General features: G+C 36.5%; 1 protein-coding gene across 1 annotated transcript; it reads right to left on the reverse strand.

Moving 5' to 3' along the window:
- Positions 1-1034: 1034 nt before the first annotated feature.
- Positions 1035-15412, reverse strand: LOC120333747 (atlastin-like). The gene is made up of 15 exons (XM_039401140.2): positions 15203-15412; positions 14481-14618; positions 11696-11851; positions 10917-10979; positions 10463-10694; positions 9697-9881; positions 9000-9071; positions 8467-8661; positions 8041-8121; positions 7134-7340; positions 4141-4212; positions 3640-3711; positions 3117-3311; positions 1944-2015; positions 1035-1746 (listed from the first exon to the last, which is right to left on the reverse strand). Exons 1-15 carry the CDS (start codon positions 15383-15385, stop codon positions 1399-1401), a joined length of 2271 nt encoding a protein of 756 aa, XP_039257074.2. The 5' UTR covers positions 15386-15412; the 3' UTR covers positions 1035-1398.
- Between the last annotated feature and the right edge of the window lie 3365 nt (positions 15413-18777).

Genomic DNA, 18777 nt, shown 5'->3' on the forward strand with positions numbered 1-18777 from the left:
CCGCCCTTTGACTTTGCCGGGAATTGTGAATTTTTGTGTGGGTTTGCTTCGAGCAAACTAGCATCCTCTTCTACCTACTAAGTCAGCGAGAATCGAATTGCGACAGATGGTCTAGTTTCTAATTAAATATATTTAAATAAGTATTTTGGCTTCAAAATTTACGAACAAACCATAAATCAAATTGATTTGACTGAAAATCGTTACCACGGAAACGTTTTAAAAAATTACAAGCTAATTTCATATTTAGAGACCTGTATATTTTGCCCCATTAAGATCAGAGAATACCTTAAATTGCAACAATTATTGAATCCATTATTTCATCAAAAATTAAAAAAAGCTATGGTTAAAGCGTTGTATATTACAGATATAATTATTTCAATTGAATATCATATATATGGTATGCCAAGTATGAGGAAATTAAAAATACTGAGTTTAGAAATAGTCTGTTAATAATGGGGAATTAAGGTAAATCTCGGGATATATACTTCAATTCTCATTCCAAGGTACTTTTTGTGTCTTTCTTATAACTGGTAGAAGTGAGACAACCATACATAAACGACCATAGAACGCAATGTACCACCATAATTCCACAAAGATCAGTGTCCCTTAGTATTTCAGTAGACGATCTTGAATGTCTCATTGAATCTTCTTGAATTTTACTTAAAATAAAATTAACCGACCGACTGAACAATTATCCTATCTCAAATTGAACTATTTTATGTTCCCAACAAAAACCTTCCTACCAACAAGTCTACAAATTAATGTACTTTCCCACCTGTTTATGATCTACCACCCAAGCTACTTACTTATTGGCTGATTGTTAAGTACATTGGTAGATACGTTGATTGGCAGCTTATCTGTTAATAGGTTGGTCGGGCCTAATTACCAATTAAGCCAATTTCTCCCCAACTTGCCAACCGACCTACAAAAGCCCAACTTCGCGTCCCCCTATAAGCCTATAATCTTCAATCCATCTACCTACTTCCCAACCAAACTGATCCACATAAACTAACTTCCTAGAAACCAATCTGGCCCATTTTTGCATATATACAATGTTACAACAAAGTTTATAATATATGTCAATCAGTGTAATAAAATATACAAGATTTTGTCAACTTACAAGAAAGGTGGGACAAGCCACTGTAATATGAGGGATCAGAAAGTGTGCACAAAATTTCAATAATTGTATTCCTAGACAGTTGGTCTTGGATTAAAATTTAGTTTATCCTTAGTAGATCTTAAAATCAGCTCTCCAAATTTATTTGAAAAATTAGTCAACATGTTAGTCAAGCAAACAAATTTGCATGCAGAATTTACATCAGCAAAATGACCCAGTACTGGGCATTAATGGCAAATCTAAAATATGATACAAATCGAGATAATTCCTCTTTATTTGAACTATTTTCTGGATCTCATCTTTTTCTTGATGAAATCTTTAAGCTTGACCACCCCTGATACAACTCCAGCTACCACTAATCCAATCAAACCCAGTGGAACCCAGACGGGAAAAGTGATGGTTATCACTCCTATCGCTAAATAATTTGCAACTGTATTTTCATCTGCTGTAACAGACTTGTAATCTTTATCCTTCTCATTCTTGGATTTGGCCTTCTCAGTTTCCTTTCTTATTTCTTCCTTTATTAATTCTTTGATTGCCTCATTACCGACTTGGGCGTCAATTTCTTCAATGTAACGTTGCTCAACCACTTCAAAACCACCGGTCTTCACGTAAGCTTTCAGCATCAGCTTGAAAACATATTTATTGTATCAGAATAGTTCTGACTATAAAAAAGTTTAGATCCCACACCCAAGGTGTAATAAAATGGGCAGACAATGATGAACATCAGTTATTTCAAAAAATAGATCTTAGTGAAAATGAGTGCCCGCTTTTTTGAGCTTTGTTTGGAGCGCTAATGAGAAAACGCACATAAAATCAAGCCTACCTCATTTAATGCCCCTCGATACTTCAAAACAATCGCTTGGACTGCATCGCCCACTCTGGTTCCATTCAGTTCCTGCAATAAAAAATCAAATTTGAGCATTATTTACTTTTCTGTGTACCAGGCTGGTGGAAACTTGGCGATTAAGTTCGTTTAATTTTTGAGTAAAAAAGCTCAGTGGATTTTGTTACCTAATGCCGTTTAAGCTTGAAAAGCTTGGTGAAACCGCGGGCCGCACCTACATTTAACACAGGCTTTCTATTAGTTGCAGGCACAAAATGATGTCTTTTTGTTATTGATCTCATGTCATCATTGGGGATCCTTGCAGAAATGATGAGTTGAAATGCATAAATTCCTTAAAACTGTAATACAAATATACTGTCACACCCAATTTAAACGAATTCAGTGAGAAATTTGCTGCTGGATTCTTTTCCCGACTACTTTTATCCAAATTTGCTTAAATGGAAGTGCTAGCAATTCTAAATGACGCCCATTTTTGAAAAAAGATATGTTACCGAAAAGTGCCATATTTGAAGCCATGGTTTTTTTCAAATGTGGAAAGTTATTTTGGTTGAGATGTTTTCTGTAAAATACGCCAAGATTCATTTCAAATAATTTGCTGTCAAATCTTATTCTAGGTTGGATTTAGACAAAATCAACCGATAGGCTGTAACCAAAACTCAGTTAGCTTTTGTATCTTTTAATAATATTTTTTTAAACTGCTCTCCAGTTGCCTTCGCGGGCCGCACAATTTTCCCTTGCGGGTCGCATTTGGCCCGCGGGCCGCACTTTGCACACCTCTGCTATAAACTATTCAGCGAATACATTCGGTAATGGAAGATAAATAAAAAGCGTTTCTGCCATATTTTAGCCACCTTAGAAGTCGGTTGTTGCAATAATTCGAAGCTTCTCGCGTACCACTTGAAAAGCCCCCGCGTACCACTAGTGGTACCCGTACCACAGGTTGAGAACCACTGTTCTAAAGGAATAAAAAAAACTTATTTTTTTTGTCAAATTTAGAATATTTTGAAGGCCGATATTTGCTGGAACCTGCCTGAAATAAGCCTGTGGCTGTTTAAATTATTTGCTTTAATACATTTGTTGTTAATGAACGCCTAACAATCAATCTACTCTTCGCTGATTCGTGGTAGTAATTCTACTCTGTGTAATACTTACATTGTTTTCGTTGTTTCTTTGAATTCCTCTATTCAGTACTTCTTGTATTGTTTTCTCCAAATCGATTCTTGCCTCCAATATTTTCTCTTCTAAAGAATCTCCTAGATCTTTCGTTTCTTCATCGAATTCTTCCAAAACCTCCAGCATTTTTCCGCGGCAGATTGTTGGGAAGTTCTCCTCGTATGTATTCTCGTACTGGAATTGAAAATAAAAGCAAAGTCAAAGTTTCCGGAAACACCAGGTACCAAACTGCATCAGACATAATGATTTGTGAACCACGCTAAGCAATTGGAACACACTCCACTGATAACCCTTCATCATACCTCCACGACCAAGTTCATGCAACAAATTAAATAGGTCATTATTTACTATACCTTAACTAGTATACAGGTAACTCGAAAATAGACTGTGGTTACTCATATAATGGAGCCATCTTTTGATTTGTGAAGATTAATATCTTGTATGATAAATATTTATACTTTCCATTTTCCATACATTTTTTAACTATGTCAGAATATCATACCGGTTTCATTTTTTGAATAAAGTCATTTCTTCCCATTTCCTTACTGATTTGCAGACTTTTTATACTTAATTCCTGTAAATAAAAAAAACAAATGAGCAGTACCCTAAAGCTGTTCTGCGGATACATACCGTGCAGCTTGCAGAACAATTTCAGTGTACACTAAACCAATCGCAGATATTTGTATTTATTGGCAGAACATTTTTGAATTTCTTTAGCTATTCCAACTGGGGTTGGGACCCTGAGATTCGAACACTTTTTCTTATCGCAATGTCTAGTTGATGCATGCCGGGGTTTGGACCACCCTGCTATAACACATTGAATCAGTTTGGATTAAATTGCTGTAGTTTTTTGTTTGATAAATCACAGCCATTTTGTTGCTCTGTCTTAAATAGTGGACACCAAAAGTCAACTAAAATTATGATTTATTATGAATTAAAACATTAGAGAATATTTCTGATACTGTATATAAATTTATATATCAGAATTTATTCAATTTCTCACCTTTGCCATCTTTTGCTGTTGGTCATTTGAGTAATCACGAGCAGCTTTTTGCATTTCGAATTGTTCTTTTTCCTTGAATAAAACACAAATATTTATAGTAGAAAAAAACACGAAAAAAAATTGAATATGTTTTTGTACAAAGCAATAAGCTGATATCACGGGGGATAGGAAAGTCGATAAAAATATGTGAAGCATCAAAGATTGTTGTATTTTGGACAGATGGAAAGACTTGATAATACATTGGGAACACGGCTGCATTCACACCAATGATCACCCTGTTTGAATCCTTTCTATGACAAAGCTGACCACGTGAAAGAGTTACATTACAGCATTCTCTATTAAGCTCTAAAATTGACCTTTGTTGCAATCAGAAATTAAATCTTAATGAGCAAAAACAACAACATATTGGATCTGAATTGATAATTCAATTGTTTTTGCCCATCCAGAATAGATTTCCGATTGCAGCAAAAGTTTAAAATTTATTGTCAATGGCTGGTGCTTTGTTAGAAACATGCTTGTCATGGGTGTTGCAGATTAAATCAGATTTTCTGATTCATTTCAGAGTCGTTCATGTAAAGGCTGCTGAGCAGGGGCGTGCCAAACTAGTCTGCTGCCCGGGGCAAGTTACTGATAATGCTGCCTCTTATACCGAAGTTCTAAAATGATTTGGATGATAAACAGATTATAGATGTCGTCATACACGAGAATAAATCAAATAAAGTTCAAGTAAGAAAGAAACGTTTGATTTATTAAACTAGGCATCAAAAATGTTGCAATTGTAAAATATAGGAAAATTTTTTCTGTAGTCAAGGGTCGGGGAAACAACCCTTGTTGAATAACCATCACCACAGAACACATACTGTTAGCTTTTAATTAAATAAGAACACATCTAGGAGAGCATGTGTAATAACGCAAACTCTACAGCTTGGTTCTGCTTCCCCCTACAATGTGCTGCCCGGGGCGGTTGCCCCTTTCGCCCCCTTCTAGGCACGCCACTGCTACTGAGTTAAGCCACCATTTGAATTTATGCGTTTGGAGTAACTAGTTGGTTAACTATCCCTATATCAGTACTGCACTAACCTCTCTACCTTTTTCCTGTTAGGTACCCCCAGGTCATAAAAACAATCAACCCGAATTCCCAGTCCTGTTTTAGACTCCCAATCGAGCCCAATTTTGTATACCCATTTTTATTCATGTCATACGATCCCCAAAATTTACCCAATATACAAAAATTATATATCATTGGAAAGGTCTTTTAGAGTACTATACGCTAGATGTCACTGGAGGACCGTGAACTGAAATCCGTGTCAAACGTCAAAATAAACAAAAATATTTCCACTCTGTCATCTATCAGCTGTTGGACGTGTATAGTAGCTCTTGTAAAGCTCAAATGTGACTATACAGTTGACTGCACATTGGTTTTCTCTTTGATATGATACTTGTAAAACATTTATTATGAATCATAAAAGCTTATAATCGTGAGACAAGGAGAACACATCTAGGAGAGCATGTGTAATAACGCAAACTCTACAGCTTGGTTCTGCTTCCCCCTACAATGTGCTGCCCGGGGCGGTTGCCCCTTTCGCCCCCTTCTAGGCACGCCACTGCTACTGAGTTAAGCCACCATTTGAATTTATGCGTTTGGAGTAACTAGTTGGTTAACTATCCCTATATCAGTACTGCACTAACCTCTCTACCTTTTTCCTGTTAGGTACCCCCAGGTCATAAAAACAATCAACCCGAATTCCCAGTCCTGTTTTAGACTCCCAATCGAGCCCAATTTTGTATACCCATTTTTGTTCATGTCATACGATCCCCAAAATTTACCCAATATACAAAAATTATATATCATTGGAAAGGTCTTTTAGAGTACTATACGCTAGATGTCACTGGAGGACCGTGAACTGAAATCCGTGTCAAACGTCAAAATAAACAAAAATATTTCCACTCTGTCATCTATCAGCTGTTGGACGTGTATAGTAGCTCTTGTAAAGCTCAAATGTGACTATACAGTTGACTGCACATTGGTTTTCTCTTTGATATGATACTTGTAAAACATTTATTATGAATCATAAAAGCTTATAATCGTGAGACAAGGAGAATTTGCGAGATAAAACGCTTATGTGAACTAACTTTTTTCGGCGACGCAGCTGCGATCAAACGACTCGATATTTTTATAACTTCCTGATGTTGTGAGATGGCCACTCTCCTATGTTATGTAGCATATAAAATGACCTTCATAATAAGACCTTATCATACTAGCTTTTGTTATTGGTTAGCGCGCAACGCCAAGGTTTATTGGATTATTTTCTTGTTGTGCGACGTTTTTCTATCGCAGCGGGAAGAACACGCGTGAAATGTCAGCGATATTTTATTACTTCCAAATGTCATTTAACGTTCATTCTTCTATTGCTGGGTAGGAAATGAGCTATCCTTCCAAACAAGACCCAAACATTCCAGACCTCATGGTTTACACACAGCGACTGAAATTGAGCTAATGCACCGATTCGGTAGGAGCAGGAAACAAAGTTGTAAAATATTGACTAACAATTTACTGCAAAAACAATTTATTAACCAACTGCTGTAGCAAAATTAAATCTTTGTGTTGATTTTATTGGCCTTGTTCTCCGCCTAACTAATGAATTCCTAAAATTCCTCTCTTAAGTTTCAACTAGCATATCACTTCCTGCAATGTTTGCAAAACATTGTCTTTTGAGCTCTCACAGTTTGGCTGCAAAGCCCTGGATATCACTTTGTTGCGTCACAACAGCGCAAAAACAGGGAAAATCTGTGATGAGTTTCTATCGGCATGTACTTTCCTTTGGTATCAAAGGATAATAAAAAATAGCAACACATGAAAACTCAACTGCCATCCAAGTATTGCTGGAAATCTCCCAAAACCCCTGAGGGTTCGCGAACTCCAGGTTGAGAACCCTCGAACTAGACAAAAAAATTAAATTATGTTATTTGCCATCTTTTCCCTCCAATCTTACCTTTGCAATTTGTTTTTTGTTTTCCAATATCTCTCGTTGTTGCTTCAATTGTTTGAAAAATGCTCTCATTCTTGTCTTTAACTGCTCAATTATATAATCTCCATCCTGTGCAAGGGCTTCCGAACCGATAGCATAACGTTCATACTCATGAAGCGCCTCATGGTAGTATTGCATGTGTTTAACTTCAAGTATTTTCAACGAAACATTCTGCAAAGGAAATTGCTCTTAAATACTATTCAAATATACAAGAAAGTCAGACATTCTAGGACAAACAGTGGAAACAATTTTTCACTAAGAATATGTTCAAAGCAAGGTCATGCGCACTCACTCAAAAGTCAAAATGAATCAAGTCTGAGCTAGGACAAGGCATATCATATATATAGCTCTTGATATGTCAAAGGTTGCTTGTAGTCATTTCTATTACTACCATTTCATTCTCAATTTAAGACTGGAGATCCTGCTTTAATCAAACTGTTGGTTGAAATTTCCCAAGTATTTCTTTGAAGTGGTTTAGCACATCGAAGAAAATCCTTTGATTAGTTGACAGTATGAGCACTTATAAGCTGTTAAGCGTGAGCAATTGTTTCATTTCTAGCCTCCAGTTACAATAAACTCAATGCAATAGCAATAGCGGCTCAATGGTTTAGGTATCACAATAACTATTTCTAACATGCTCGTCATCTAACTTCTCTGGGTGGCTTCACAAATATTTGTGCATTTATAGCACAATAATTATTAATTATTAAGCAAACCATTCAGATAGGATTTACATATTTATACTGATGAGAGTAGAGCCGACAAGATGGATTAAGTCCTCGTTCTGTTACTGGTCCATGCCGGGTATGAGAATAGTTAGCCGGTTATTTGTTTCAGACGCATGTACTTGCTAGTTCTTTACAAAACATACCGTAAGCAACTTGTTCATTTTATATTCATACTCTTTTTCCACCTCTTCTGATTTTTTGCGAAGTTCCTGAATTTTTGCCACCTAAAATTAGGAAAGGAAGGGTTAGGAAAAATTACAGACTGGATCCGTCCCATCGAAGTGTTTCATCCCGCCCACTTGTTTCTGCTGAAATCAAGACTATGACTTTATGAATATAAATTCGTGTTGAAAATCATGTCATTATGATCTGGATTTTTACTTCGTGCGTCTTATTTTTATATAAACGTTAGCCTAGCTGTTGGACTAGCTGATGTAAATATTCTGTTTTTATTCATAATTTTTCATATTGAGTTTTGAGCCTTCGGCCCAGTAACAAAGTCTGTAACTAACCCATTCAGGAAAGTAAATGCCCCCCCCTGTTTTGGATGGATACCCAATAAACAATACCTTTCTTAATCTAAATTCCTCTTCCATATCCTCGTTATACATTTCACATTCTTCTTTCACACGATTCCAAACATTCTCATTTTTACTTTCAGATCCTAATCTTGCCATGCTACGAAATACTTTTTCTGCTTCTCTGAGTGCATTTTTATGATGTCCATGGAGTTCCTCTTCAGAAGGAAATGAAGAACCAATAAGCTTCAAAGGTTGAATAAAAAAATACAGTTACATATTAAATACAAATAGCATTTGGGGATGAGTAATTATGATAATGCGCCAATAAAGATGTCTTCATTGTATATATATCAATATACAGCATGGCGCCGTTTATAGAAAAAGTAGGTTGATCATGCTATCCAGCTATTCACTAATAAACTGTTATCAGTTTCTTAAAAAAATATTGATAATGAGGCCTAACAAATTCTTGATTACCCGCAATTAGTTAGGACCTTACCAGAGTAATTTGGTAAACAAGTTTTCATGAGAAAGACACAAACAACTTCTTTCATTTTAAATATTAATTTTAAAACAGTTACCTCTTTCAAACTACAACGATATTTTGTCACAGCGTCCTGCAGAGCGGTTGCATTGTTCGCCTTTATGGTGCCCTAGATAAAAGTGAAACTATTGGCATTACTATTATTTGAAAACTGCTTGAATCTCAATCCTATCAAATTTTTATAACTGTATTTCAAATGAGATATTCAGAGTAGCTTTCCAGCTCCTGAATATAACTCAATAAAGAAAAATGCTAAAATGCCTGGATATGTCATATCGTATCATAATCTTTCCAGAAGATTCCACAGAAGATTAAATTTGGAATATAAGTATTTCGGTGCTCCCGTAGTATATGCACCAAGATGGCGCACAACCTTAACATAGTATGTGTACCAGGTTAGGGTTATCAGGTTGTGCGCCATCTTGGTGCACATACTACAAGAGCACCGAAATATCTATATCCCAAATTTAATCTTCCAATAAATTTGACATTTTTACTCTGAGAAAGACTTCAGGCAATCAGCGACATTGAGTAACAGTTTGGGTTACTCAAAGTTAGAAGTCAAAGCTAGAGTGATGTCAAAGTTCTGATTCATTAGTCGGAGTCAGAAGACACAGAAAACACAAAAATCCTCGTAGGGTGAAGGGTTATTAGTTTGTCACCCCCTGCCTGTAACTTTAGCAAGATCAAAACTTCCATATATTTTTATCCAAATTATTTTAGAAATCTCCTACCTCTAGACATGTCTCAATTTTAGGTTGCTTTCCTGACTGAATCCAATTGCTGAATTCACTTATGAGGTTTATCAGGCCGTTTGCTGAGATAGGCTGCCCAAACATTTTCTTCACAACAAGATTTTTCGGATTTAAAATTGAATCAGCCAACGTAATGATATGATCTCGAAACTTTCCTGTAATGTCTGAAACAATAACAAGTTATAGTTATAACACATAAAGATAGGATAGGATTCACATATTTATCTCGGGAGAGAAGAAAGTCGATTAGACGGCTTAACTATATGGCGAACCTCGGCCTCTCGTCCTGTTACCATTCCATGTCGGGTGTGGGATTAGTTACTTATTTGTTTTTTTCGGAGGCATGGACTTGATGGTGGAGGAAGTCGTAGCCGACCAGCGGTTACGTGGATCACCCTACGGCGGCAAGGAGTCCATCAATCCTCTCGCACATAACTATAACGGCATAGGATTCGTACCTGCGAACCCATACAGAGTATTCAAAGATGCGGTGGCGAGCATATTCCTAACGCTTAGCATGATGAGCCACACCACAGCACAGATCAAATAATACATATCGAATATTTACATGAATTTTGAATATCTTGAGATCTTCTACTTCCATCAATTTTCGTTTACACACTTATATACCGCATTTATATAAGATACAGCATTTTTTTAAGGTGTTATATGTTTATGCTGAACAAGGCTCGGAAAGCATCCACTGACACATAACAATTCATTACCACGAACAGCGAATATTTACCTGAATTTCGAATATCTCGAGAACTTTTCCATCCATTAATTGGTCTTGGTTTAGACATCAAGAATCCATTTACATGCTCGAATCCCTGATAAATAGATTTTTTCACTTGCGTAACACTTTCTGGTTGATTTGAATCTGTTTCTTTCAAAACTTGGTTGACATATGCATCTCCACCATGTCCAAACTCATGTTCACGAGGAAGTGGCCAATCTCGAACCAAGAAAGTAAGTTTCTGTTGAATAAACACATTTTATGAATCAGGATAGATACACAAGTCATAAAATAATCCCAAAATTGAGTAAGTGAGCTTACTGATTTAGACAAAACAGATTCAGACGGATATAAATGTACACTAATTGTTTGGTCTGGAAAGTTGAAATGGGAAATTGCAAATAATATGCTTTATTATGAAAATAAATGACGCTGTTCCTGTTCAGAAAACAATAATACAAACCTGGAATGACTTATCTTTCATTTGGAATTTATGAGAAGCAGCGAGTGCATATTCTAATGCAAGCTGAAAAAAGATAATAAATTGAATAATATTCATGTAAACATAAACAAAAAAGTAGTATTTTCACTATATATTATAAACACATGCTGTTTACAGTTTACTTATTATTTTTTTTGTGTTTTCTCTTCTTTATGGCCAATGTGATTGGGTTATTATGATCAGCAAATAGTAGTAAAAAAATTCTCAAGATTCTGGATTGGTTATTTGTTGATACGGCAACTCTATCTATACATAAAACAGCAAACACAACTTGGAGGTAGCTGACTTCCAGCCTTATTCAGTGAGAAGTGAGCGAAAAGTATATTCTCTCATGCCTCATGGGGAGCTGGAGCTGGAGCTGCACTCACAATGCTGCACAATAATTAGACCGAGTGGAAACTGCCTAAATCAAATGTCTGTGAAATCAGCACACAGAGAAATATAAAAGATATTAACATAACACAAACACAGACATTAAAATCTATACGGACACTCGGACAGCATGGATTAATACCGTGTATTCTAACCAGGTTGTTTAAATTCATTTTTTATTTTTAACAGTTTCCTCTTATATTAATTTATTGTTATTTTTTTGTAGTCCACAGGTAGATTTGGGTCATTCATAGGACTTGCATACCTAAAATAAAATGACGAAATAAAACTACTACACACCATTGCGATTTAGTTTGCAGAAGACGAAGAAAAAGCCAAAATATAATTTTTAGTGTAGAATATTTTACCTGCAAATGTTCCAAGTCTGTTCCCCGCACATTTCTCAGAAAATTGAGAATTTGGTGAGAGGATAAAAGAGTGCTGATTGCCATAATGTTAATATTTGTGTCAGGTGAACTTCTATCGTCAAATAATCCTTGGGTGTTCACAATCAGAACTCCAACCTGAAAAATCGGAAATAATTTGGGAAATTCACAACTTCAGGAAGCGTTCTTGATATAACATTTTTTATTATATTAGTGTTGTATAAAACAGAAATGATAAAACATTACATGTATTCTGGATTGGAACTTTATGATGTGTCAAGAAGTCAATGTATTGGTTGGCGGTTTGTAATTACACATATGTGTGACTCAGGCGCGCAGTCAGGATTTTCAAGAGGGGGGGGTCAAAAACAGAAATTCCCACTGCCGTCTGAACAGTCATCGCATTTACGCGCTCGAAGGGCCGCCATTTCAGCGTATAATGATTTTTCTGTCGAGTAAAATATTCAATCCATAGCAACTACGAGATTCTAAAAATGTCCTTATATAGTAATGTAATTGGGTGTCAAAATTAAAACATTACTAATTTACTACACTGAAATACCACGCCGATCTGTGGACATAAAATATGAGATAAGCTGCCTGTTGTTTTTAATTTTGATACGTATTTTTGCAATCTTGCAAACTGTTTATCGCCGTTTGTAAAATCTGATATCTGATATAAAATCCTGTATAGTACAATTTTACTTCATACAATGAAAATACATATAAAGTATACAAGTAAATCAAAAATAGAAATTCACCGCATCATCACGCCGAACAGTCTCCGCGATTACGCCACTTGTTAGAAGAGACAACTTTTTCAACAAAAATTGATTTTTCTCTTGCAAAGTAATTTATCCATGACCGACCGATACGGGCATATTCAAAATGTCTTGCTTTATTAATTTAATTGCCTTCGATTTATCCTGCAGTTGCGTCGACAAAACAAGAGCCACTCTAAAACACCACACCAATTCGCGGACATAAAAATAAAAATGTGTAGTAAACTGCCCGATTATATATTGTTTTGATCCGTATTTATGCTATTTTTTGAACTCGACAAATTTGAGATGTAATTGTAATACTGACTCAGTTCAATCGCAATGCTGCCACTCGGATTATTTTTAAAGATAAAACCTTTCGAAAAATCCGTAAATCTGCTGTAAAATCTCATGGAGTAAAATTAATTTCAGTACAACAAAAATTGATAGAATATGCTTTAGATTAATTATAATATATATCATCACAAACCAGGAAAACATCGCATTCTCAACTTTGTTTAATGTAAACATGAAAATTTTCGACGGCAATTTTAAAGTAATAGATGAAAAAAGGCAAATATCCTGCCCACAATTAACCGTGATTCGATTTTAGTGACGATATGTTTCTAAACGTCGACCAAACATAATGTGTGTCACAGGCACACGTAATTTTGTGCATTAATTTTGTGATTTTAATTGCATAGAAAAGCGCTTCCAGACTGTCAACTTATATTGTTTACGGTTTTATTCTCAGTATTTCATATTACCGCTTTTCAATCAATTTAGGCCGCGGATTTACTCCTCCATTTGTCTTTACAATTTCGCCGCCGATGAACGTATAATAACACTCACCGGACTCACTATTCCGTGCGAGTACAAAAATAAAATAATTGTCATCGTTATCGTGGCACAAATTTGTGAAAAATTTGTCCAGCGTAAAGTCGTTTACGGCCTAAGTAACACGTCACGATGATGAAAGCAATCGGCGATTTTAGCAAAAGGCAATTGCACGCGTTATCGGCAACTTTTTCAGTTTTCACAAAAATTCAAGAGGGGCGGGGTGTGGGGGATCGGGCTATGGCTGCGCCTCTGTGACTGTTCATGAACGATGATTTTACGGACATATAAACCCTGTCCTGGGTCTCTGTTAGCTTATAGGATAGGATTTACATATTTAACCCTGGAGTGAGGAAAGCCGTCTTAATTATGTGGCAAACCACGGCCTCACGTCCGGTTACCAGTCCATGACGGGTATGGGATTAGTTGGCCAGTTATTTAATTTCAGAGGCATGGACGCGATGGTCGAGGAAGCTGCAACAACCCAGCTGTTACGTGAATTGCTCTACGGCGGCGAGGAGTCCAGCAATCCTGTCATATATAATATTATTCTGCACAGGATTCAAATCTGCAAAGTTACGCAGGGTAAGGAGAGGTACGGTGCGAGCGTATTCTTAATACTTCACAGCAACACAGTCATATTCATATACTGTTTAACTGACATAACCAGATTGCATCTTACTTTAAAGAATTTTTGTTTTTATACAATGCTTCTTCGCGCCTTCTGTTTCAAACAAGACCCTGCACAAGCAGCCAATGATATCTAAAGAGCTATTAATATTTGAATCTTGATTCGACATTTCGTACACAAATTTTTACACTTTAGGTAACATGAGGGGCATGGGACTTGAAACCAAAAATGAAACCTGCGATACCAACACTGCTCGGTCTAACGCTTTAACTGCTAAGCCATCATGTATTATTATAAAATGTTCAGGAAAATTTGGGCGATTTTGATTTCTTTACTCATTTAATAAGGGTTTTTTATATTTGGCAAAATCGAAAAATTGGGGTCTCTCCATTGGGTTGCCAGACTCATGCAGCAGTCTGTCTTATGTCTGCCTTTATGAAATATCCTTCAGTTTGAATGTGCTGCATCAGATTTGAAAGCAATAACTCGAAATTTGGTAAATACAAAGGCCTACCACTTACTGCAATTTACAATGTACCTGTTTTCCATCTTTTTCAACATAAAATATCTCAGGCCAAACAAAAATTCCCAAAGTTTGAGGGGTTGATCCATTTCTCCATTCAAAGTCATCTTGTATTTTCATATCTTCAGGTCCAAACCAGTTTTTGTTTTCCCACTATAAATATGAATTAGTAATTATTGCTCGTAGGTGTGGTGAATCGTGCTGAATGTTAGGAATATTCTCGTCACTGCATCTCTGATTGGCCTGCGTGGATTCGCAGGTTTATTATGCGCGAGAGGATTGCTGGTCTCCTCGTTGCCGTAGGGTGGTTCACGTAACCGCTGGTCAGTTACGGCTCCCTCCACCAGCATAGGTCCATGCACTAAAAACAAATAACTGCTGACTAATCCCATACCCGACGTGGACAAGAAACAAACGAGAATATCGGACAGAGACTGAAGACTTATCGATCGAAACTGCGGGTTCGATTCCTGACTCTATAGTGACACCGCGTGTCCCATCACTAATTAATTAATAACTCGCTAATTATACGACATTATTCAACCAAAATCAATAGGCTTCTGGTCCGAGATATGATGAATGCACATGCAAAATTTGGAGCAGATTCAACCACGCCTTCGTGAGATACCGCGTGCATATAACAGACAGATAGACAAACAAGCAGACAAACAAACAGACAAATACCTATCAACATACTTACCGATCTAAAGATACTGATACTGACTGAATGAACTTACCCCTTTATTGCGAAGATACCGTAAGAAAAAGTTTAGCATAAATGATTTCCCCGTTCGATGAGCTCCAGCCATGGAAACGATTGCCAAATCTTGACATTTCAGGTTGTGGAGTACAGCAGTCAAATTGCCAATATTCAATTTAAATTTTCCATCTGTGATTTCAGCTATTGCCTTGGCTGCCATAATAATTAAAAGCAAGTTGTTCTACACTGTGCTATAAATTTCAATAAGTTCAATATTCAAATAATACCGCTGTGTCACAGGTCATTCAGGGATAGAGTTGAGTCAATGAGTGTGTTAAGTCTCACTGGTGGTCAATTGGTTACGTGTCCGAGTCATTTCATTTAAAATTAAATGATCCATGTCAATCTGAGTCTTTGATAAAAGGTAACATCAGTCAAGTAAATAACTTGAGTTTTGCAAACATTGGTAGATAATTGTTGGGTGACATAAGACTTGACAATACTAAAAAAATAGAAGTTTTTTTGGAAAAAATCTGGGCTACAAAGAAGCACAAATACAATTCAAAAGATAAGAGTGTTTATAGCACATGAATGAACACTAGCAACCAGTCATGTATAACAAACATTAATATTGCAGGAGATCAATCATTGATCATTTCATGCCATATTTAATTACGCCATCCACCTTCAACAAATTTGTGTACCAGTAGCCACTGCTAGTTGCTGTACTGACTCCTACTTTTGATTAGAGAAACTGGAATCCTTTCAGTTTGGTATTGCTTACCCAATTTATTACACACTAGGCATGAAAATTGAATCTGGGATTTTTAACCTTCAATGCCTACATAGTCGAACATTTTGACCACTTGGCCACCATGCCATGATCTTCATCCTTCTCTTGCAATAAGATCCTGTATTTTCTATGCAATCTACTTCTCCACTCAGGCTGCAATTAGTTGAGTCAGCTATATATCAGTAACTGCTTTTTAGAGCCTTGGTCAGAATTAACTTGAAACATCTCAAAAAACTTTTGTTGATAAGTCTTAATTGGATGCTGTGAGATGTGGACCGTCAAATAAATAAGCTTACACCAATTTTCAAATTCAAACCTGGCCTCTAGTACAGAAGTTTGCTACAGGGGTGGTGACTCCTCTACGACCCATGAGACGGGGCCACGGCCCATTTAATTGGGCCACATGGACAAAATTTTGTTCTAACCCTAACCTGGTACACATACTACAAGAGTATCCTTTTCTGTAGCTTGGTATTTTGCTTTATTTTTATTATTAAATTTCGGTAAGATAATCGAATTTTTCCTGATGAGCCGCGACCCATAGCTTGATGGGCCACGGTCCATGTGGACCAACTAGATGGGCCGTGGCCCCAGCCCATGGGCCGTAGAGGAGTCACCACCACTGTCGAAGCTTCGTACAAGCCCCTCTGTGCACATGAAGCTATTATATGCTCTCTAAACATGGCGCCGTAGAAGCAGCCAGAGATATGTCTCAAATTACTGACTCGTCATTCTCCGTTTCTCTTATTAACAATTGCTTTCCTAGACAAAGAGAGAGAGAGAGCAATGAACTAACTTAGCTAAACTAATTTTGAACGGAGGATAAATAACAGTTGAATATTATCCTGTACATGCGCCCACATACAGTATTCAGGCCTAGTCTGAAAAAAAGATTCAGCCTGAAATTGAAAATTATTTTAATATAAGCCTCCTTTCCCGAAAATAAATTAAAATAAGATTTAATCAATAGCGCAAATTATTTTTTTTTAAAGTAGAAGACACCCTCCCAAAATAAGCCCTAGAGTTATTTTTCAAAAAAAAATGAAATAACCCTCGCCTTATTTTCTGCGAAACACTATACGCGAAAAGCTAAAATTTGTAGAATAACATTTGCTGCCTAAAGCACAGTTTCTACGATCCGCGTAAAACAATCACTTCCTTCGAAATACTTCACTACCGCTGCCGAATAAAACCTAATTCACCTTGACATTTAAAGTTCTCATGACTTTTAGCAAAAAAAAATAGGGATAAAATTACGGGGTTCAAGAGACCGTTTAACCACATCGAAACTGGGTAAATGCCGCAAGTTTCGAAAAGGGGAAGCGAGTGCAACACGAATTGTGAACACAACACCGCAGCGCAGAAAAATTTGCAAATGTATTAGCGCTACCCCGAGTTTAGGCAATATGCGGAATTTTCTGCAAATGCATAAATTTTGCGATGCCAACGAAATTAAATCTAACGATTTAACAATAATGATAATCAAGCAGCAAATGTACATAACTACGTAAGACTAACTACCTTTTCCTTGCTCTACTATGCCTTTGTGGAAGTGGATCCGTATGCGTGTGACGGAACAATGCTGTGGCAAGAATAAAGACGACCATACTATTTGATTCAAGAATCTTGCTGCTCACTAACACAAATGTATTTCTTCAACATTTCGTCTGACCGAGATCAAATCGAATATACATAAGAAACAATTTTATTCCAGCTAGCATCGAAACTACCCTGCTATTACCTAAAAGCACTGAGTTTGTGTGACGATCTCCTTGATTCTGTTTTTTGCATGTTAGGTTATATAGAGTGTCCACAAAGTCCCTTCCCAATTTCAATTTTGTTACGAAGTCAGTTCATAATATGTTTTAACCATGTTTGTTGTTAAATATTTTCACTTCATTCAATAGATCTGCGAGGACCAAACCAATTTATTGTACCGATAAATTCCGTTGCAAGTTAAAAAAAAATTTAAGACTTTATGGACCCCCTATATTATAGCCCCCATCTTTCCATGTTTATCTTACTAAATAAATATTACCTACTAGAAGAAGAAAAAAATGACAACTATAGCGTCAAGCTTCAATAAGAATGTGTAGTATCAATCGGGTTTGACTTTTGACTAAGCGCGGAACAGTCAAATTACTTTTAAATAACATCACTTTTTTAACATTTTAAAAAAGAGAGAGAGTGATTTATTGTCACAAAACAAAGTCAACACTATTATAAACATAATACAATGACGTAAATATTTCAGCAGTAATACCAGTGATTGATTATTGCTTTGTGCGGCTCGGCGTGCAAGACCTGCGGGTCGGTACATGCACGTTGCAGCTGTCTGCATACACAACAAGGGTTCTTCTGAAGCCTTGTTCGGAGCACATAGGTCTGAAACACCCCTCGAAAAAGTAAAAGACAATTCGTTTTCCGTAACTGCAATACCAAGAAATCAATTTCACGATAGTTTATTCAACTCAGAAGGCGTTTCTAAGGCGTGTCGCATCTCGAATGAAAAATAATGGCTATGAGGATCAAGTCGCGATCAGGGAAATCCATTCATATGCAAAGTACAATGAAAGATTATGCTCGTGCAGCTGGCTATATGAAAATACCCCCCCCCCCCCACACACACAAAAAAAAAAAAATTAACATTATATAAATAAACCAAATTGTTTTTTTTTCGCATGAAATTTACCCGTGGCACAAGCGCGATGTGTTAAATCCCACCATAATACAGATGACCCGTTAACGAACATGCAAAATGGAAATTTCAGAATACAAAGGTGCAGTTTTGGACAAAAGATAGCAACACCGAAATTTGA

This window comes from Styela clava, chromosome 1 (assembly GCF_964204865.1).
Source record: "Styela clava chromosome 1, kaStyClav1.hap1.2, whole genome shotgun sequence".
Taxonomy (NCBI): Eukaryota; Metazoa; Chordata; class Ascidiacea; order Stolidobranchia; family Styelidae; genus Styela; species Styela clava.